Source organism: Hevea brasiliensis, chromosome 7, assembly GCF_030052815.1.
Source record: "Hevea brasiliensis isolate MT/VB/25A 57/8 chromosome 7, ASM3005281v1, whole genome shotgun sequence".
Classification (NCBI taxonomy): domain Eukaryota; kingdom Viridiplantae; phylum Streptophyta; class Magnoliopsida; order Malpighiales; family Euphorbiaceae; genus Hevea; species Hevea brasiliensis.
In genome coordinates, this window is record NC_079499.1 from 10,624,433 (window position 1) to 10,648,541 (window position 24,109).

The 24,109-nt window shown below is 29.6% G+C and overlaps 1 protein-coding gene across 1 annotated transcript; it reads left to right on the forward strand.

Annotated features, from left to right (window-relative positions):
• Positions 1-988: 988 nt before the first annotated feature.
• On the forward strand, positions 989-3,979 carry LOC110650787 (receptor-like protein 7). The gene has a single exon (XM_021805909.2). It carries the CDS (start codon positions 989-991, stop codon positions 3,977-3,979), a length of 2,991 nt encoding a protein of 996 aa, XP_021661601.2.
• Positions 3,980-24,109: the final 20,130 nt, after the last annotated feature.

Here is a 24,109-nt window from a genome sequence, read left to right on the forward strand (position 1 = left end):
TATATATATATATATATATATATATATATAGTTTAGGATTTAACCATATCCTCTTATATTATTATTGGCAATGCACGAATTATATTACTTTTATAAAAAGTATTAGCATTGCATGTATTATTTTATGGTTTTTTTCTTTTTTAAATGTCTCTATTTGGCTTGTACATTTTGTATTACTTTTAATAAGGCAATTACTAGTTTAGGGTTTCTTTATTCTTTTTTAATTTCAGAATATATTTGTTTTACTTAAAATATATTGATTTAGATATCTAATTCAATTTAGTCCTTCATTATTATATTTTTAAATTATCATATAATTTTTGTCTATCCCATTGTTCTCTCCCCTCCCCTTTCTATATATATATATATATATATATATATATATATATATATAATTTATCATATCGGATTATCATTTAACTAATCATAAAGAATTCATTAAATATGAAATTTTAAATAAAAATTTTAAAAATATTTTTAGCTAAAAAATTCTAAATTTATCTCTTAATAATAATAGAATAATTATTATCTTTATATAATTTTTTCTTATTAAAAATTCTCTAGTCAATAGATGATGATCACAATCATATATAGTATACTTTTAATTTCAATATATCCCTTACACATGCACTGGCCCTGTTTTGATGAATCATTTTCTTATTAACGGATGATGTCTTCGCTTTCATCAGATATTGCCGATCTGAAATCAAACTTAAAGTCCCTGCTGGCTGCACTGACGTTGGCAATAATTTTCTTTATATATATGTGTGAGGATATTATATAAGATATACAAAATATTATATTTTTAATTTTTAAAAATTATTAACCATAACGCTTGATCGACGGTAGCATTGTAAAAAAATGGAAAAGTAACAGAATTTTTATTGGAATTTATTATTGATAAATACAAACAATTTCTGGCTATAAATTAAAGCCCTCTCTTGTCATTGGGAGTACAAAACCGAGTCGTTGACAAAAATATTTGGTTATGGAGTCTTGTATTTCTATATGCTTGCTTTCGATTTTCTTGTTCTGCCATATTGTACCATTTACTCACTCTTTTAATTCTTCATTCCTGCCACGCTGCCATGATTATGAGAGGTCTGCTTTGTTGCAATTCAAGGAAAGCTTTATCCTCGAGGATACCACTCTTGATGGTTGTTATCCAAGGGTTGAATCTTGGAAACTTGTCAAAGGAGGAAGAGGTGATTGCTGCTCATGGGAAGGTGTAGAGTGTGATGAGGAAACCAATCATGTTATTGGCCTTGATCTTACTGATAGTTGTCTCTATGGGTCTATCAACCCCAACAGCACCCTCTTCCACCTTGTTCACCTACATAGCCTTAATTTAGCCTACAATAACTTCAACTTATCTCAAATACCATCCCAAGTAGGCCTCCTCTCAAGGCTTACTCATCTCAACCTCTCCTTTTCATTCCTTTCTGGCCAAATCCCACATGAAATTTTTAATATGTCCAGGTTGATTTCCCTCGATCTATCTCGTAGTGCCCCTGGATTGAAGCTCCACAAGCCTAGTTTCAAAGATCTAGTTCAACACTTAACCAATTTGAAAGTACTTCACCTTTCATCCATGATCATTTCTTCAAAGGTACCTGAACTCTTGGCAAAATTTTCGTCTTTGGAATCTCTCCGTCTCAATGGTTGTGGATTGCAAGGTGAATTCCCAGTTGGCATTTTTCAGCTTCAAAACTTAAAGATAGTTGATCTAAGCGACAATCCTGATCTCAAAGGTTATTTGCCTCCTTTCCAATTGAAGAGTGCCCTTAAATCTTTGATCCTTCCTAGAACTAATTTTGTTGGAGAGTTGCCTTTCTCTATTGGAAGCCTTGCCTACTTGGAAGAACTCCACATCTCTGATTGCAATTTCACAGGGCAGATTCCATACTCATTCAGTAACCTTAGCAACCTTGTTTATCTTGACCTCTCAAATAATCACTTTAGCTTTCATAGCCCAATTATTTCTTCATTCTCCTGGGTTGGCAATCTAACCAAGATCACTACTTTGGGACTTGCCGGTCTCAACATGAAAGGTGAGATCCCATCTTGGCTGATGAACCTTACCCAACTATCCACCGTATATTTGGAATTCAACCAATTCACCGGTCCTATCCCATCTACCCTTGCCAAATTGAGCAGACTTAAATATTTATATTTGAGCAACAACCTATTGTCTGGTCCAATCCCATTCCAAATTTACAATATGCACGAATTAATACTTTCATCAAATGAATTGCAAGGCTCAATTCCAAGCAATGTTTCTCAACTCAAAAATCTTGAAGTTCTTGTTCTTCATTCAAATAACTTGGTTGGCTCAGTTGAGCTGAGCACATTCTTGCAGCTGAAAAAGTTGAGAACATTGATTTTATCATTTAATAGATTGACGTTGATCACCAAAACTAGCACAAACGCCAGCATTCCAAAATTCGAAGTGTTAGGATTAGCTTTCTGCAATCTAACCGAGTTCCCCAGGTTCTTGCACAACCAAGATCAGTTGATATTTCTAGACCTCTCTTCCAACAACATACAGGAAAAAATTCCTTCATGGATGTGCAGTATAAGTACAAATTCCTTGGACTATCTGAACCTTTCTCATAACCATTTGACTGGTTTTGAAAAAGATCCAGCTATTCTTCAATGGGCTAAAATACGCATTTTAGACCTTCGGTCTAATAGGCTCCATGGATCTTTCCCGCTTCCACCGCCATCCACCTCTTCCTACCTAATTTCACACAACAAATTGGTAGGAGTAGTTTCAGCATTGCTGTGCAATTTAAGTGCTCTTGAAACACTTGATTTGTCCTTCAACAATTTGAGTGGCAGGCTTCCCCACTGTTTGGGCAATTTTAGTGATTCCCTATCATCGTTGGATCTAAGAAGAAACAACTTCAATGGAAATATTCCTTCAACATGGAGAACTGGATGCAAAGTAAGAATGATTAGCATCGGTTATAATCAATTACAAGGGGAAGTACCAAGGTCTTTAGCCAATTGTTCATCCTTAGAGTTGATTGATTTTGGTAACAACCATATAATTGATAGCTTTCCTTCTTGGTTAGGAAATCTTGAAAACTTGAGAATTCTCATTCTGCGATCCAATGGTTTTCATGGTGTGATAGACAAACCACAAACCAAAGGATTCTCAAACCTTCGAATCATCGATTTATCTCACAATAGTTTCACTGGAAAGTTGCCCTCGTTGTATTTTGAAATATGGGATGCCATGAAGGTTACAAATGCAAGCCACATGACATATATGGGAGATAGTATGAAGCCAGAACAGTATCACCGCTTTACCTATTATGGTCAATACGATTACTCAATGATTATGTCTAACAAAGGATTGGAATTGGAATATAGAAAGATCCCAGATATTTTAACTGCCATTGATTTCTCCTACAACAAATTTGAAGGAGAGATACCAGATATCATTGGGCATCTTCAACGACTTTATTTGCTTAACCTTTCCAACAACTTGTTGAATGGTCATATACCATCATCTTTAGCAAATTTGAAAGAATTAGAATGTTTGGACCTATCAAGGAACATGCTCTCAGGAAAGTTACCTCCAGAGCTAAGTAAGCTCACCTTCCTTTCTTCTTTTAATGTTTCTTATAATCAGCTTGAAGGACCCATTCCTCGAGGGAAACAATTTGATACATTTGAGAGCAATCAATATGAGGGAAATAGGGGATTATGTGGAGTTCCTTTGGAAAAGGAATGTGAAAATTTTGAGGCATCACCACAAGAGCGTTCAAATGTTGTAGAAGATGATGACACAGGCTCTGTATTTAAATTTAAGTGGATGATAGTTTTGATAGGTTATGGGACGGGATTCATATTTGGTGTGGTTGTTGGGCACAAAATCACCAAAAAGAAACACGATTGGTTTGTGAAGAGTTTTGGAAGGAAACAGCAACACAGAAGTCAAAGGGTGAAAAGGAGGAGAAGTAGAAGTTGAAAGTTTATGTTGGATGTTCTTTTTGTTATTTTTCTTTGCTTTGCTTTTAGTTGTCTTTATTTTTCTTTTATCTCATTTCAATGTTCAATATGCCTGAGACTCTGTTCCACAATGTACAAGAAATAAGCTAATGCAATGTGATTATTATCAACTGATCATTATATATACATATATATATATATATATATATATATATATATATATATATATATATTTGATTTTATTAAAAAAAATTCAAATGTTTATCATATACTCCTTATTTTAAATAGAAAGAGGAAGTTTAAGAAAAAAACGTTGGAGATATTATCAAAAACATAATTATCAAACATTAAAACATTTTTTTTTTGAAAAAAAGGAATTCAGGAAGAGGTGTATTAAATTTTTATATCTACACAATACAAACAAATACACACACACACGCGAATGAGGAGAAAAAACTATCCTATTTTTCATATTATTTATAATTATATTATTTTTTATTATTTAAATTAACTTTAAGATTTTAATAAATTTAAAATTTTAATCCTACTTATACTTCATATTATAATAAAAAATAAAATCTTATAAAAAAATTAAAATCATAAATTTTCATTTTTAAACATAAAAAATTAAACAAAATTAATAATAATAATAATAATAATAATAATAATAATAATAATAATAATAATTGTTATAACAAGCACGCAAATTTAAGGTACACACATAAATTGCACAATTACACAGTATTGAAAAGAGAAGAAGAATAACACAGGATTTAACGCGGTTCAACCGTAAGGTCTACGTTCACGAGCAAGACAAGAGAAAAAGTTCTGCTATGATGAAAAGAGCAAGATACAATTAATCAGAACTCTCAAACCTTAACTCCAGTGTGTTTCCCGAATATCTCACAATTCTACCGCAAATGGTAGAATATTACAAAGGCTTGTGCCCTCCGCTACCACCACAGATCTCACTTTTTATTTCAATCGGGTCGCAGCGCGAAACTTTCGGGCCGGGTCACAATTCAGGTCCATAAAAAATATATCCAAAATTCAAGCCACAAAAATAACAATTCTTCCCTTTGGCTTGAATTTCCTCTATCATCAACAAAAAAATAACCACAATACACTCGTTTTGCCATATGCCCTCGCAAGGGCATTACTGAGCACTACAAACACCAACCAAGTCTAGGCAATGCCTAAACTTGCTGACTGGGACTCTCTTGGTCATCATATCTGCTGGATTATCATGTGTAGAGACTTTCTGCATAACTACAGTCCCCTGAGATACAATGTCCTTTAATGAAGTGATATCTGACATCAATGTGCTTAGTTCGCTCATGGTACATCTGATTCTTTGTGAGATGTATTGTACTCTGGCTATCACAAAAAAATGTTGCCTTGTTCTGTATCAACCCAAGATCACTCACTAAACCTTGTAACCATAAAACTTCCTTTACTGCCTCTGCTAAGGCCATATATTCAGCTTCTGTGGTAGACAAAGCAACTATAGCTTGTAATGTTGCCTTCCAACTGATAGCACTTCTAGAAAGAGTAAACAAATAACCTGCCAAAAATCTTCTTTTGTCTAAGTCCCCAGTAAAATCTGAATCCACATAGCCAACAATTGAATCACTCATCTTGGCCCTGTCAAATGTCAATCCAACATCTGTAGTACCCTTCAAGTACCTCAAAATGCATTTCACTGCCTGCTAATGCTCTTTCTTAAGACACGCCATGTATCTATTCACAATACTAACTACATGTGAAATGTCAAGTCGGGTGCATACCATAGCATACATGATGCTACCGACAACACTCAAATAGGGAACACTGGACATGTGCTCCATCTCCTCATCTTTTTTTGGTGACATGTCTGCAAATAACTTGAAATGGGCAGTAAATGGAATAGTCACAGGCTTAGCATTGTTCATATTGAAGCACTTAAGTACTTTCTCAACATAGGCCTATTGAGACAAGAAAAGCTTCCCAACACTTATATCCCTGGTAATTTCCATTCCCAATATCTTCTTTGCAGCACCCAAATCCTTCATCTCAAACTCATCACTCAACTGCTTTTTTAGAATGTTAATTTGTGACATGCTTTTAGCAGCAATAAGCATGTCATCCATATACAATAGCAAATAAATAAAGTAATCATCTGAAAGCTTCTTATGATACACACAACTATCATATAAACTACAATTAAAGCCATTACGAACCATGAATGTATCAAATCTTTTCTACCACTGCCTAGGAGACTGTTTCAAACCATATAAAGATTTCTTAAGGAAGCAAACACAGTTTTCCATACCTGGAATGATAAATCCCTTAGGTTGACTCATATAAATTTGCTCCTTCGACTCACCATGCAAAAATACTATCTTCACATCTAGTTGCTCAAGCTCTAGATAATGAAGAGTAACCATAGCAAGTAAGACTCTGATAGAACTGTGCTTCATAACTGGAGAAAACACTTCATTAAAGTCAATCCCCTCCCTCTGAGTAAAGTCATTTGCTACCAACTGTGCCTTATATCAAGGTGCTTCAACCCCTGGAGTGCCTTCCTTTTTCTTGAACACCCATTTGTAACTTATCACTTTTTGTCCCTTAGGCAATGTTACAAGCTCCCAAGTCTGATTCTTGTAAAGAGATTCAATTTCTTCACTCATAGCACCAATCCACTAATCTGCATCTGAATAAGAAATAACTTCTTTATAATTGCTAGGTTCATGCACATTAACTGTTTTAGCAACTGACAAGGTAAAAGCAACTAGATCTGCATATGCATATCTCTGCGGTGGTCTAATCTGTCTTTTCTCTCTACCAGTTGCAATGGTATATGGTTCCTGTTGTTGTTGCTTAGGTGCATCCTTTTGTTAATCAAGATCTTGCACCTCATCCTCTGAATCACTAGACTGAACTACTGAAGTATCAATATCAAGCTCCACCTATTCTCTGACACCGTGATCTGATTCTGCTATTGACTTGTCCCTCTGACTATCCAATGAAGCAGACTCATTAAATGTCACATCCCTGCTGATAATTAATCCTGTAGACTTTGGATCATTGCACCATAACCTGTAGCCTTTCACTCCAGATGCATACCTTAGAAATATGTATTTTCTTACCCTCGGCTCAAGCTTACCATCTCTTAAATTAGCATAAGCAGTGCAACTAAATACTCTCAGCCGAGAGTAAGCAGCAGGTGAACTAGACTAGATCTCAAAAGGAGTTTTGCACTCAATAGCTGTAGGTGGAGATCTATTAAGCAAGAAATAGGTTGTATTAATTACTTCAGCCCAGAAATCCTTTCCCAATCCTGAATGTGAGAGCATGCTTCTTGCTTTATCACAAAGCGTTCTGTTCATGCATTCTGCAATACCATTCTATTGTGGTGTCCTTGTACAAGTGCGATGTCTCACTATACCTTCATTGTTGCAGAATGCATCGAACTCACGATTGCAAAATTCCAACCCGTTATCAGTTCTAAGACGCTTAACCTTCTTTTTTATCTACTTCTCAATCATCGTCTTCCACTTTACAAAGGTTGAAAATGCCTCATCTTTTATTTGACATTTGAGGAGCGACCTGTAGCCATAGTGGACTACCAAGTGAGGCGCAGCTAAGATCAAAACAGATTCCTATGGTTAAGGTTTTGTGGAGGAGTCAGTTAGTGGAAGAATGTACCTAGGAGTCAGAGAGGAACATGCATAGCAAGTACCCTTACTTGTTCAATGTGTAATTCTGTACTTTATTCTACCTTGTGTAAAATTCGAGGACGAACTTTTCGTACGGGGGGAAGAATGTAACACCCCTAATTTTTAAATTTATTATTTTATGGGTAAATATTAATATTTTATTTTATTTGAATTTTAGGAAATTATTTTAAATTTTCGGATTTTAAAAATCGGGTTCGATTTTCCGAAAATATAAACTTTGATGATTTTTAAAAATTAATTTAAAGACCACGTGGCAAAACTAAAAATATATTTGGACTCTACAATTTTTTCTGAGTTTTCTAAAATTTTTTCAAAATTTTTGGGCCTCGTTTTTTGTCCAAAGGCAAAGTAAAAATTCAATTTCGATTATCCTGAATCAAACCGGCTGAATCGAACTAGACTAGATTGGACCGATCGAATCGGACCGGCCTCTTTCTTCATTTTCTTTCTTCCCTGCGCGCGTCCCATCTCTCTTCCTCTCTCTCTTGTTTTCTCTCTCCTCCCTTCTCCCCACGTCGGCCAACCACCGCCCCAACCTCCCCAGCTCGCCGGCGCACTTCCAGCGACTGTCCCCCTAGCCGGCCATCGCCTGGAATGCTGGGAAAGCGCGCGCAAAAACACGCAACGCGCAGCGCACCGCTTCGTTTTCCCGGCCAAAATCTGACCGATCTGGCCATAGTTTGGGTCGGGTCTTATGTCAAACACCATCTACACCTTGAGAGCTTTCCATAGACACCAAAAACACTAAAATCTTTCGAGCGGTTTGCCCAATTTTTGTCCACAAAGTTTTAGCCCATTTCAATTTTTGGGCTAGATTTCTCGCAAACCGTGAACCCCACAAGAAAACCGAGAGTACCGAAGTGCTCCACCAGTTGAGAGCTTTGCGGCAATATAAATTTCGAAATTTTTCGACACCGTTTTTTGATGGGTCTCACGAAACTTTGTAGTATTTTTTGGAGCATTAAATGAGCTTAGAAAATTTCGTAAAAATTATGTACTAACCCCCGTGTTGTGGGCTTCGTGTAGGTACCTTCAATTCGCGAAAATTCAATGGTTGCCCAGGTCTGTAAATTTCGGCCAGATGCACGATCACCAAAAAGTCTTAGAATTTGATCGAGATTTTGGCTACCCCACTGTTGTGAAATGTCCCGAGCGCGTTCCCGGGGTTAGAATTGGTATAGGTAAACCCAAACCTTGCTTTTTCTTAATTATCTAATGCTTAAATTGGATTCAAAATCCATAAAATATTTGTGGTAGCTTAAAAAATTATAATTCCTTTTGTATTAGCTTAGTGATAATGCTAAGGACCGCGGGGCAAAGTTTTAGAATTTTTAGAGCTCATTTGGGTAGTTTTTGCAAAAGGATTAATTATAAGGACTTAACTATAATTTTTTATATTATGATTGTTGATTGTTTGGATGGGCCCAGGAGGGGCTATGTGACATGATTGAGTTGGGGATATATGACTTGTGGCTATAGAAGTGTGTTTTGAACCCTTTTTCAGATTGGGTAGGTCCTAGGTATAGAGGAGACTTTGCCGGATTTTCGGCACGATTTAGGACATCTTTGGTCTTTTCTTAGTTTGTATTGAGTCAAATGTATTAAATAATTATAATAAAAATTGTTAGGTGAGTAGGGACAGCCTTCCTCCTCCGCCCAGTTGCCACAGTGACTTCGGTTGAGTCTGTGAGTAAAATATTAATTTTAATTGTAATTTCGATATTATTATATGTTCAAGCATGCCCATGCATCACTTATAAATATGTATCTATGTAGTTAAACAATAGGCGCATTTTATGTTGCATTCATAATTGTTAAAGTGCCATAGATTTTGTTGTGGTAATTTAGAGCAGTGTGCGTGAGTTGGCGTGTATGTGGTATGGTGTTGGCTATGGACAGGACGGATAGACACGGCTTGAGATCTTCACTGGGACCCGGTCCTTCTGAGTAGACACGGCTTGAGTTCTTCGCTGGGACCCCGTATTTGGTTTATTAAGCGAAAGTCCGGCTTGAGTTCTTCGCTGGCAAAGATTGGATTAAGAGGGCTGTATAGGGGATCAGCTCCCATATATGTATTGCTTGACAGTGTTGGGTGTGTGAGTGCTCCAAATTGCCTTTTTGCTGTTATGATGTGAATTGTATGAAAATTATGATGATGTTGCATTTCATTCCATAGGGTGCATTAGTTTTAGATAACTATAGAGATTATGGTTAAAATTGATATTTTACTCTCCGAGTTGAACGCTCAATCCTGTTCATCTATTTTTTTTAGGATACTGGAGGTTTATTTTTGAGTTTTAACCTGTTTCCTCCCTCGCCGGTTGCCTATTTATGTTATGATGTATAATTTTTATTTACTCCTAGAATTCTGCATGTGTTAGAAATATTTATTTAATTTGGGTCTGTAAAGCAATTGTCATGTTGGACTTGTAAACTATTAATGCATGTATGGTTAGATTGGATGAGGGAGCTGAGCTCCCATTTATTTTTATGGCATCATGATTATGTGGAGGGTGAGCTGAGCTCCCCAGTTGATTTTATATTGTGTTTACAGGTCGGGCAAATCAAAAACTCCCCGTTAAATGGTCCATATTACGGCTGGACTTTGTCTGGTTGAATTCTTAAAATTAGGCCCAAATGGGCCTTAGGATTGGGTTAAGGAATAGTTAGGCTTACTACAGGCCTCGAAGGCTTTAGGCTGGCCCAGGTCCTAGTATCAGTCCGGCCCATAGATTGGGTCGTGACAAAGCCAATATTTCCAGTGGGATTTCTAAAAGTTTCTAATTCATTTGATGAGAAATCATAGCTGAGAAGAAGAGATTTCAATAATCAATATGTTAGATTCATTAATTCTTCAGGGTTCAATGTGCTAGATCTATTAATTTTTCAGGATTTGATATTCACCAGCAGAAGCAGAGACAATTTTCAAAATGCCCAATCCCATGCCTTCAATTTTCTTCATTAACAGCGAAGGAAACTGACATGTTGGAGCCAAACTTGCCCATTATGTTCTTGTATTACATTCCCTTCATCATTAGTTGAGTTGATTTTGGATCTTCTCTCGAGAAAGGCAAATATTGAAGCTACAAAATCCTTGGCTTTTGCTAATTACCGAGAAATCCTGCTCATGCTTGCGCTAATTAGAGTTGTTTTCCCATCATAAATGATTAAAATGGAACTCGATAATTTAATTTTTTATAAATTAAAATTTAAAATTGAACTGCAATTTATAGTAATTAAATTGAATAATATCTATTCATTTTAATAATTCCATTTTAATTAAATAATACCCTCACCCTATTGAGGAACTGTGCATTTTATATTGATGTATACTAATCTGTACAATTTTGAGCTTTATGTATATACAAGCATACAAATTATAATTAATTCTGCACAGGAATTTATTATTCTTTTTGAAAGGCATTATTATTTTCTTAATCCTATGCAAATTAGTAAAATATAAAGAATTACAGTGACAAATAGTAATTATTTAAAATTTATCATGGCCCAGTGTGTGGCCTGTTCATATCTGCAAGTGAGTGAGGCATGTCCAACAGCTGATCCTTCCGAATTTTATATCGGATGTGAATTGTGCTTATGTGTATATTATATAAAAATAAAAATTTTATTAAAATTATCATGATTTTAATGGCGGTATATTTTTATCATTAATGTGCTTATGTTTTATCTATAAAAAAAAATAAATAAAAATAAACAGCTACTCTGCCTGAATCATGGGCCAGTGCAAACAATCCTTTTATTTTTTTTTAGGATGAAACAATCCTTTTATATTAATATTTTTTTCTTTTAATAACTTTGGAACTCAAAATTTTACGATTCTGGAGATAATTTCAATACCATTAAGTTAAATCCAATTAATTTTATATGAATTAGTTTAATCATCATACAAATTTGAACTTAGTCAATAAATAAATGCAATTAAATTTTAACCCAACTCCTATACTGACAGTTCAGCACTGGAATGTCCAGGTTAAGGATGTGTATAGAGAGAGCAACTGCAGTGCTGACTGGATGGCTCATTTTACTTGCTTTCTGTCTCTAGGAGTTCACGGGTTTGAATTTAGGGGTGTGCAAATGGTTGGTTCGGTTTTGAATCGAACCAAACTGATAAAATCAAAATTTAAAAATTTTAAAAATGGAACCAAATCGATTATTAAGAAAAAATAAAACTAAATCAAATCGATAAATATTGATTCGGTTCGGTTTTAAACGGATCAAATCCAATTTTATAAAATTTCATTTTTTCAACATTAAGTCTCAATAACAAAAATATGAAAAAAAAATTTAGAAATAAAAATTAAAAAATCTTAAATTTTCCTTGATATATATATATATAATTTCGGCTCGGTTTAATTTTTTTATTTTTTATGAAAATAACCGAATCGAACTGATTAATTGAAATTATTAAAATTATAAATCGAACCAAACTGATTGAATTTTAAAATCAAACTGATTGAATCAAATTGACTCAATTCAATTTGATTTTTCAATTTAAACCGAAATGTGCTCTCGCTTAGCTTTGATCATCCGCCAGTGGGGATGAATGGCTGGCTGCTGCACGACATTTACCGGGTTTCGTACCCCAGGCGTTGCATCCAGTGGGATTTAAATAAGTTTTTGGGAAAATTACATAAATTACCCAACCTATAAACATCTTTTTAATTCAAATCCGAGCCAAATGTTCTTGCAATGTTGCCTTTAATCTTCATAAATCAAGTGGCAAGATTCTATTGCTAACATTTCGCATAAAACTAAAAATTAACTAAAACTACAATTTTTAATATATTTAGTACAATTAAATTTCAAGATTTTTATTTGTAATATAATTATATTTTTTCACAAGATTCTCCTTATTATTTTAAAGAAACTTTATCGTGATTTGGGTCTGTAAAGCAATTGTCATGTTGGACCTATAAACTATTAATGCATGTATGGTTGGATTGGATGAGGGAGCTAAGCTCCCATTTATTTTTATGACATCATGATTATGTGGAGGGTGAGCTGAGCTTCCCAGTTGATTTTATATTGTGTTTACAGGTCGGCCAAGTCAAAAACTCCCCGTTAAATGGTTCATATTACGGCCGGACTCTGTCCGGTTGAATTCTTGAAATTGAGCCCAAATGGGCCTTAGGATTGGGTTAAGGAATAGTTAGGCTTATTACGGGCCTCGGGGCTTTAGGCTGGCCCAGGTCCTAGTGTCGGTCCGGCCCATAGGTTGAATCGTGATAAAGCCAATATTTCCAGTGGGATTTCTAAAAGTTTCTAATTCATTTGATGAGAAATCATAGCTGAGGAGAGAGATTTCAATAATCAATATGTTAGATTCATTAATTCTTCAGGGTTCAATGTGCTAGATCTATTAATTTTTCAGGATTTGATATTCACCAGCAGAAGCAGAGACAATTTTCAAAATGCCCAATCCCATGCCTTCAATTTTCTTCATTAACAGCGAAGGAAACTGACATGTTGGAGCCAAACTTGCCCATTATGTTCTTGTATTACATTCCCTTCATCATTAGTTGAGTTGATTTTGGATCTTCTCTCGAGAATGGCAAATATTGAAGCTACAAAATCCTTGGCTTTTGCTACAGTTTGGAGCCAAAATTACCAAGAAATCCTGCTCATGCTTGCGCTAATTAGAGTTGTTTTCCCATCATAAATGATTAAAATGGAACTCGATAATTTAAATTTTTATAAATTAAAATTTAAAATTTAACTGCAATTTATAGTAATTAAATTGAATAATATCTATTCATTTTAATAATTCCATTTTAATCAAAAATAATACTCTCACCCTATTGAGGAACTGTGCATTTTATAATGATGTATACTAATCTGTACAATTTTGAGCTTTATGTATATACAAGCATACAAATTATAATTAATTCTGCACAGGAATTTATTATTCTTTTTGAAAGGCATTATTATTTTCTTAATCCTATGCAAATTAGTAAAATATAAAGAATCACAGTTACAAATAGTAATTATTTAAAATTTATCATGGCCCAATGTGCAGCCTGTTCATATCTGCGAGTGAGTGAGGCGTATCCAACAGCTGATCTTTTCGAATTTTATGTCGGATGTGAATTGTGCTTATGTGTATATTATATAAAAATAAAAATTCTATTAAAATTATCATGATTTTAATGGCAGTATATTTTTATCATTAATGTGCTTATGTTTTATCTATAAAAAATAAATAAATAAATAAATAAAAATAAACAGCTACTCTGCCTGCATCATGGGCTAGTGCAAACAATCCTTTTATTTTTTTTTTAGGATGAAACAATCCTTTTATATTAATATTTCTTTTCTTTTAATAACTTTCAAACTCAAAATTTTACGACTCTGAAGATAATTTTAATATCATTAAGTTAAATCCCATTAATTTTATATGAATTAGTTTAATAATCATACAAATTTGAACTTAGTCAATAAATAAATGCAATTAAATTTTAACCCAACTCCTATACTGACAGTTCAGCACTGGAATGTCCAGGTTAAGCATGTGTATAGAGGGAGCAACTGCAGTGCTGACTGGATGGCTCATTTTACTCGCTTTCTGTCTCTAGGAGTTCACAGCTTTGAATTTAGGGGTGTTCAAATGGTTGGTTCAGTTCTGAATCGAATCAAACTGATAAAATTAAAAATTAAAAATTAAAAATTTTAAAAATGGAACCAAATCGATTATTAAGAAAAAATAAAACTAAATCAAATAAATAAATATCGATTCGGTTCGGTTTTAAACCGATCAAATCTAATTTTGTAAAATTTTATATTTTCAACATTAAATCTCAATAACAAAAACATGAAAAAAAAATTTAGAAATCAAAACTCAAAATCTTAGGGTTTCCTTGATATATATATATATATATATATATATATATATATATTAGTAATTTCGGTTCGGTTTGATTTTTTTTATTTTTTATGAAAATAATCGAAGCGAACCGACTAATCGAAATTATTAAAATTATAAATCGAACCAAACCGATTGAATTTTAAAATCGAACTGATTGAATTGAATTGACTTAATTCAATTCGATTTTTCAATTCAAATCCGAGCCAAATGTTCTTGCAATGTTGCCTTTAATCTTCATAAATCAAGTGGCAAGATTCTATTGCTAACATTTCGCATAAAACTAAAAATTAACTAAAACTACAATTTTTAATATATTTAGTACAATTAAATTTCAAGATTTTTTATTTGTAATATAATTATATTTTTTCACAAGATTCTCCTTATTATTTTAAAGAAACTTTATCGTGATTTTTTTTAGTTTTAAGTTTATTATTGTAATTTTTATTTTATTTTTTTTCTAATTATATAAAATTAATTAAAAGAATGGAACATTTTCTTTTAATGAAATATTTATTTAAATAAAATTTTGAAATGGTATTTAAATTAGTTTACACTTGTAAATTAAATATAATAATAAATGAGGATAAAATTTGAAATTTTGTTTATACATGAATGTGCGGATGTTTTATAATTAAAATATACTAAATATGATATTTTAAATTTTAAAAAATTACTGACCAATAGTACTTGACTACGTATAGAGATCGAAGGTAACATTGTAAAAAAAAAAGAAAATAATTGAACAAATTTAGAATTTTTTAATAGCTAGTTTTTTTTTTTTTTAATGAGCATTGCACATCTGACGCGTAATCGTAATTTATTTTTTTATTATAATTTTATATATAATTTTTATACATGATATAATATTATAATAATATATTCAATTTTAAAAGCCAATTAAACTTAATTCTTCATTAGCAATATACTAAATTACCATAACCATACTTCACTTCTAATTGAAATTGATTTATATTTCTTAATTTTTTTTAAATATTTAGTTTTTTAGTCTTAAACAAAATTAGACTATATTTTTTAAATCATTCCCTTTGATTCTATTATTTATATAATTTTAAGATTTTTTTTCTACTATTATTATTAGCAATGCACGAATATATATTACTTTTATAAATAATATTAGTTTACAATTTTTTTATTTTAAAATATATCTATTTTACTTATATAATATTATATTGCTTTAATAAGTAGTATTAAAAATGCACTGGTTTCTTTTTTTTTTTTTTAATTTGGAATATTTTTATTTTGTTTAAAATATATTTATTAAATTTGGTCCTTCATTTATATTTTCAAATTACCATGTATATTTTTGTCAATCCTGTTATTCTCTCCCCCTCTCTTCTTTTTATATATTATAGATTTTTTTTTTCAAAAGGAATTCATATTTAAATAACACAAACAATTCTTATATATATATATATATCATGCATTATAATTATTTCATTTATCATGTCGAATTATCATTAATTAATAAATAAAAAAAAATCCATTAAACATGAAAGCTTTTAAAATTATAGCATTTTAAACTATTACAAGTTATAAAATTCTAAATAAAAATTTTAAAATTATTTTTAGTTAAAAATTCAAAGTTTATCTCTTAATAATAATTAGAATAATTATCATCTTTATATAATATTTTCTTATAAAAAAAAAAATCTCAAATCATAGATGGTGATCACAATCGCTCATATACAGTATACTTAATTTCAATACGTCCCTTACACATTGACCCTAACTTGATGAATCATTTTCTCATTAATGATGCCTTCACATTCACCTAATATTGCTCTGAAATCCCCTTCTGGCTGCCTTGACCTTAGCAACAGTTTCTTTTATAGGCTTATGAATTTCGACAGCAGTCTCTTCCGGCCTTGTCCCTTGTTCAGCTAATTCTTTAGGTAGGAAAATGATTAAATGATTTTAATAATTATTAAAAGGTAATAATTTCATTTATAAGATGTAAATTTATTATTTTATATTATTATAAAATAAAATTTAAAAAATTAAAATTAATATATTTTAATATAAATATTTTATTTATTTATTCATCATATTAATATAACAATTAGAAGAAAATAATTCTCATAACATCACACGAGTTTTTAAAGCTGGTACATTATTAAAAGAAGTGGCCATTTAAAAATGAAAATTTTAAATTTCAAAAATTAAAATAAAATCAAAATGTGACATGGTCAATAAAGATATTTATCAATAGTTGAAACCTTAAGCCAATGGGAAAGGTAAACCTTGAATTGGTAAACGCCATGTATTTGGAAAGAAGACTTTTTTTTTTAGGTGTTTTTATTGTTATTTTTTAAGAAAATTTTGGATTTCATTTTTCGTGGAAAACAAAAGAAAAATATAGAAAATATTTTCAGTTGTTAATAATAAAAAATAATTTTTTAATTCATAAAATTAAAAAAAAAATCATACTTTTCATAATTGGAAAAATATCACCATAAAATATATTTAAAAATATTTTATTTTTTAAAATTTTTAATGGAGTTATTTATTTACTTTATAATAATATGATTAATTCTTTTATTATTATAACAAATATTTTTTAAACAATTATTTAATTTCAATTATTAAAAAATTATAATACAATTTTGGTGATAAAAAAATTCATTATTTTCTATTTAGAAAATAGTTGAAAAGCAAAACTTTTTTTATAAAGGAAAATAATTAAAAAAAAATAACTTAAAACTGTTTTCCAAATCAATTGTTCAAACAATTTCCAAAAGTCATCTCTGGGTGGGAAACAATTTTGGAGTTGCCTCAGCATGGATTGTGAAAAAGTTTTTGGGAAAATTACATAAAATTCCCCAACCTATAAACATCTTTTCAATTCCAATTCCAACCAAATTTTCTTGCAATTTTACCTTTAATCTTCATAAATCAAGTGGCAAGATACTATTGTTAATATTTTGCATAAGCAAAAAAAAAAAAATTAAATAAAACTACAATTTTTAATATATTTAGTAAAATTTAAATTGAGATTTTTTTTAATTTTAATTTTATTATTGTAATTTTTATTTTAATTTTTCTATAAAATTAAATTAGTTATATATATATGTAACAAACAAAGAATCCATTAAATGTGAAATTTTAATTTTTAAAATTGTATTTAGTTAAAAATTTTAAATTTATCCCTTAGATTTCATTTGTTTCACAAAAATAAAAGGTGACTTCTTCGAAAGTTATTTTTTAAAAAATTATTTAATTTTTTTTAATAAAAAAATATTTTTTATTAATTAATATTTTTAAAATAAAAAAAAATATTTTTCATAAAATAAATAGAATCTTTAATAATAATTAGAATAATTATTATCTTTGTATAATTTTTTTTCTTATAAAAAAATCTTAAGTTATCACAATCATATGTAGTATACGTAATTTCAATATATTCTGATATTGCTGGTCTGAAATCAAACTTAAAGTCCCTTCCGACTGCCCTGACCTTAGCAACAACTTTCTTTATAGGCTAATCAATTCCAACAGCAACCTCGTCCGGCCTTGTCTCTTGTTCAGCTACAAAGGCTAATCTCTTTTTTTTTTTTTTTTTGAGAGAGTAAATTTAGATTTTACAATTATTAAATTATATATTTATATTGAAGTTTATATAAAATTAATTAAAATATATATAATAAATACATTGATTTAAATACAAATTTAACAATTATTAAATTCAGTGTTATATAAACTTAAGCATACTAAAACACCAACAGCAACCTCTTTCGGTCTTGTCTATTGTTGCTTAAACAAGCTTAATCTCAAAATTTTAATTTAATACACATATTTGCATTCCAGTTATTTCAATGCTAATATATTTTAATCTATAGATAATTGTCCTAAATTCTAATCTTTCTGGAACGAATTTTGTTGGAGACTTGTCTTTCTCTTTTGGAAACCTTGCCAACTTGGAAGAACTCCACATTAATGGTTGCAATTTCGCGGGGCAGATTCCAAACTCATTCAGTAACCTTAGCAAGCTTGTTTATATTGACTTCTCATATAATCACTTTAGCTTTCATAGCCCAAGTATTTCTTTCTCCTGGGTTGGCAATCTAACCAAGGTCACTACTCTGGGACTAGCTGGTCTCAACATGAAAGGTGAGATCCCATCTTGACTCATGAACCTTACTCTAACTATCCATAGTATATGTAGAATTCAGCCAACTCACCGGTTTCTATCCCATCTAGCCTTGCCAAACATTGCAGACTTAACTCTATATATTTCAGCAACAACCAATTGTCTGGTCCAATCTCATTCCAAATTTACAATTTACCCAATTTAATACTTTCACCAAATGAATTGCAAGGCTCAATTCCAAGCAATGTTTCTCAACTTAAAAATCTTGAAGTTCTTGTTCTTCATTCAAACAACTTGGTTGGCTCAGTTGAGATGAGCGCATTCTTGCAGCTTAAAAAGTAGAGAACATTGCCTTTATCATTTAATAGCTTGACGTTGATCACTAAAACCAGCACAAACGCCAGTGTTCCCAAATACGAAGTGTTAGGATTAGCCTTCTGCAATCTGAGTTCCCCAGGTTCTTGCACAATCAAGATAAGTTGATATTTCTAGACCTATCTTCCAACAGCATACGAGGCAAAATTCCATCATGGATGTGTAGCATAAGTACGAAGTCCTTGGACTATCTGAATCTTTCTTATAACCATTTAACTGGTTTTGAAAAAGATCCAGCTGTTCTCCAATGGGCTCAAATCCGCATTTTAGACCTTAGGCCTAATAGGCTCCATGGATCTCTTCCACTTCCTCCATCATCTACCTCTTCCTAACCTAATTTCACACAATAAATTGGCAGGTGAAGTTTCAGCATTGCTATGCAATTGAATTGCTCTTGAAATTCGTGATTTGTCCTTCAACAATTTGAGTGGCAGGCTTCCCCACTGTTTGGGGCAATTTTAGTGATTCGCTATTATCGTTGGATCTAAGAAGAAACAACTTCAATGGAAATATTCCTTCAACATGGAGATCTGGATGCAAATTAAGAATGATTGGCATCGGTTATAATCAATTACAAGGGGAAGTACCAAGTTCTTTAGCCTACTATCCATCCTTAGAGTTGATTGATTTTGGTAACAACCATATACTTGATAGCTTTCCTTCACTACAAGATATTGTCGGAATAGCAACCGAAATTAGAATCAAATTATGTCCATTTCTAATTTGACAGAAACTAAATTTATTTATTATATATTGCAACGAATTAGAAATGAAATTTAGAAATGAAAAAAATTTTGTTATATTTCTAGCGCCAAAAAAATGGCGCGATATTTGAAAATAGATTAGAAACAGAATAGAAAGAAAGTTAGAAATCGAAAACTTCCATTTCTTATTTCAGCGCTAAATAGTTTACTTTCAAATATAAAAACAGGCTAAAAATAGAATAAAAACAGATTAATAACGGACTGAAATCCGTTTTGAATCTGTTTCTAATTTAGAAATAGATTCAATTCCATTTTTAATCCATTTCTTTATAAACAGATTCAATTTCATTTTTAATCCGTTTATAAATTTAGAAACGGATTTTGAAATTCATTTCTAAATTATAATGAATAAAAGGAAGATTAAAAATTTAGAAATGGATTCCAAAATTCATTTCTAAATTTTAAAACGAATTCCAAATTTCGTTTCTAAATTAGAAAGGAATCCAATTCTGTTTTTAACTCATATAGAATGAAAATAAAACTTAAAAATTTAGAAATATATTCCAAATTCTATTTCTAAATTAGGAAGATATTTAATTCCGTTTCTAATTCGTTTATAAATTGTAGAGATTGAAAATTATGGAGGGAAATAACCCACTTTAAAAAAAATATATAGAAATGAGCTCTCTAATCTGTTTCCAAAGTTTGAAATGGATTTTGGAATCCATTTCTAAATTGTGAACTTTAAAATTAATGGTGGAAATTGTTTCGCCTTTTTTTAAATTTAAAAACGAATATAAAAATCTATTTGTATTCCATTTTAAATTTAGGTTTAGATGTAAAAATCCATTTCTAATTTTTGGAGGGAAAAATCCTACTATTTTTTCAATTAGAAATGAATTTTGCAATCTATTTCTAATCCGTTTCTAAATCGCTTATGAAAATAATTTTCTTCTTTCTCATTTTACTCATTCTTTTATTTTCTTTTCTCTCATTTTACTCTTTCTTCTACTTTTGATTTCTCTTTCTTCCATTTCATTTCATTTCTTCCCCATTCTCTTCATTTTATCTTTCATATCATTTTTCTCTTTTTTTTCCCCTTTCCATTTCATTTTCTCTTATTTCATTCTTTCTTCCATTTTATTTCATTTTCTTCCTTTTATCTTTCATTTCGTTTTTCTTTTTTTTTAATTAATAATTTTTATTTCATTTTTCTCATTTTTTTCATTTTCTTTTATTTCATTTTTCTCTTATCTTTTTTTTTTCATAACTGTTTCCCCATTTTAATTTTTATTAGTAATTTAATTTTTAGTAATTTTTATTATAATATAGTTATGGTAATTTTCTGTTTAATTTATTTTTATTTGTAATTTTTAGTAGTATTTTTATATTTTGTTTAGTATTAATGTATTTCTATTAGTAATATATTAATAATTTTTTTAGTAATTTATTTTTTAATATTTTTATTATAACATACTAATGATAATTTTTTCCATTTGTATTTTTTATTAGTAATTTTGTTTTTAATTTTTTTATATTTATTTTATAATATTAGTAATAGTATTTATATTGTATTTTTTAGTAGTATTTCATTTTTTTAAAAATTTTACTTTTAAAATGGCTTCAAAATAAATAATTTAACAATAAATTACTTTTTTTATTTTTTGCCTTTATTAATTAGAAATGAAAAAAAAATGTTTCCAATTTTTTTTTAAATTTCTTATTAAAAACAAATTAGAAATGGAATTCCATTTCAAAATAGAAACGGATTAGAAATAAATAAGAATCTATTTCTAATTTGAAATGCTTTAATATCTTTTTCTGATATAATCCATTGCTAACTAGAAACGAACGAAAAAAAATAAATACGGACTACAAACATAATTATTTCCATTTCTAATTAAATTGAAAATGGAATAATATTCGTTTCTAATTTAGAAACGGATAAAATTTTTTATTTTTATAATTATTAGTAACGAGCTAATTAGATATGAATTTTTTTCGATTTCTAATCCGTTTCTAAATCAAATTAGAAACGGAAATCTTCAACTGAGACATTTTTATAAGTATTATTGAAATGATTATAGTTAAGTTAGCAAATTGTGACAAAAATAGGATGAGGAAAAATTATTAAAGAAAGCTGAGGAACATGAATTATGCTAAACAAAATAAGCAGAGAGAATTTATTTAATACAGCTAGATGTGGTAAATACAATTTTATATAAGAAAAATTAATACATTTTAATTATAATAATTAGAATTTAAGTTTTTGACATGCTTTGATACAACACGCTTCATTTTCTTTGAAGTTGATCCAAGTGCTGCAATGATGTGTTTATATAATTCATTCAACGATTTAAATCGAGCTTCTAACTGAGCAAATTAAGTCTCTCTCTATTGCCTTCTCCCCTGCCTGCACATGCTCAAACATAAGCTTGTATTCATCTAAATTGAAATCTCAAAGTTGTAAATGTTTGCTAATGTTTAGACTACAGCTCGTTTTTTGGCTTCTTCTACAATTGAAGAGGTATCGCTAACTGTCATGGTAAATTTGATTTCGCCAACATCTTAATGATCAAAATCAACCATAACTGAAACTATTTGAGATTTTTGTAACTCTCTAACAAAATAGATAGACTTTGAAATATTAAACTTATTTGCTACATATTCCAATGTTGCAACGTGAAACCGTCTTACATGGATTATTTGCAAAATTAAAATAATATAGCAATTAATTTAAATAAATAAATAAATAAATATATATATATATATATATATATATATATATATATATATATATATATATAAATAAATATATATATATATATATATATATATATATATATATATATATATATATGAAATGCAAACCAATTGTCTAAATATATCAGTCAGCTGGCTACAGTTGAAACAAACATTTTTAAAATTGGGTTAAAATTGGCAAAATTTGAAAAGGTTTGATTTTTTTTTTATTATCATTCAGGTTTAGGCCACGTCAGCAAATATAGTTAAAATATTTTTATCAAGTAAGACATCCACATCAGCAGCTCCAATTTCAATTTTGACCATGGGCCATAATTAATACAAACTTTTAAAATTACGCAAAAATTGACAAGAAACAAAAAACAAGAACCGGTTATAATTCACAAAACACATAAAGAACTAACCTTTTTCTATAGTTAGTACTAATAACTTATATAAAAAAATGTTTTAATTTTAATTCTTTTTTATTTAAAATAAAATATAATTTAATTTAGTAAAACATATAGTTTATTGTTAACTAATTTTTAATATTTTATATTTAAATAGTTAAAATTATAAAAAAAATATTTAATAATTTTATTAAAGATATCATTATTTAAATATAAAATAAAAAAATTAATATGAATTAATTGACTACTTGAGAGTAATAACTATAATTAATATGAATTTATTAAAAATGCATGATTAAATTTATATTTATATTTATATTTTAATCTATAATGTATTTATAACATGTATAATATAATCTATAATTTAATAAAAATACTTATTAAATATATTAAATAATATGGTAAATAGGTTTTAAAATTATTTGTATTAACAATATTATAATCTAAAATTTCACAATATCAATATAATGAAAATGAAAATTTTATAATGATAAAACACTAAACTATAAAATACATTTTTTAAATTATCTTATTTTCTAATTTTATAAATAATTTTCTTTTACATTAATTTAGTTACACAACCTTATTATGTAAACTAATATTATTTAAATTATGAAAAAATATAATATAGACAAACTAAATTAAAAAAAAATAATAAAATAACAAAATTTGAATAAATTTAATTCAATAAATAACTTGCAATTTTTATTAATTTATTTTAATTTTTAGACATCATCACCCATTTATATTTTTAAAACTTATTATTACATCATTTTTTATTATATTACATTTAAGTTTATAATTATTTTATTATTATATATAACACATAACTTTAATAAAAAAATAAAAATAAAAATTTTAAATTAATAAATATTAATTTAACTTGTCATTATCTGATTAGTTACATAGGATTACATCAATTATCTAACTTATCATTATTTGGTTGGATACATAGGATTAGGATAGAGTATCCCTTATCATGCCCCCTCAATCCGAACTTGGGGGTGAAATTTGGATTGTTAGTTTGTCCCCATGATAATTATGCCCAGTCCGAGAAACTGCTTTGGTTAAAAAATCAACAAGTTGGTCCCGAGATGAAATAAAGCGAACCTCAAGCTCCTTCTTGCTACTTTATCGCGGACAAAATGATATTCAACTTCTATATGCTTTGTGCGGGCATGAAAAACTAGATTGGCGGACAAGTATTT

Excerpts from the sequence above, each read along its gene's own strand:
- LOC110650787 (XM_021805909.2), top strand. The coding sequence starts at position 989 with ATGGAGTCTTGTATTTCTATATGCTTGCTTTCGATTTTCTTGTTCTGC.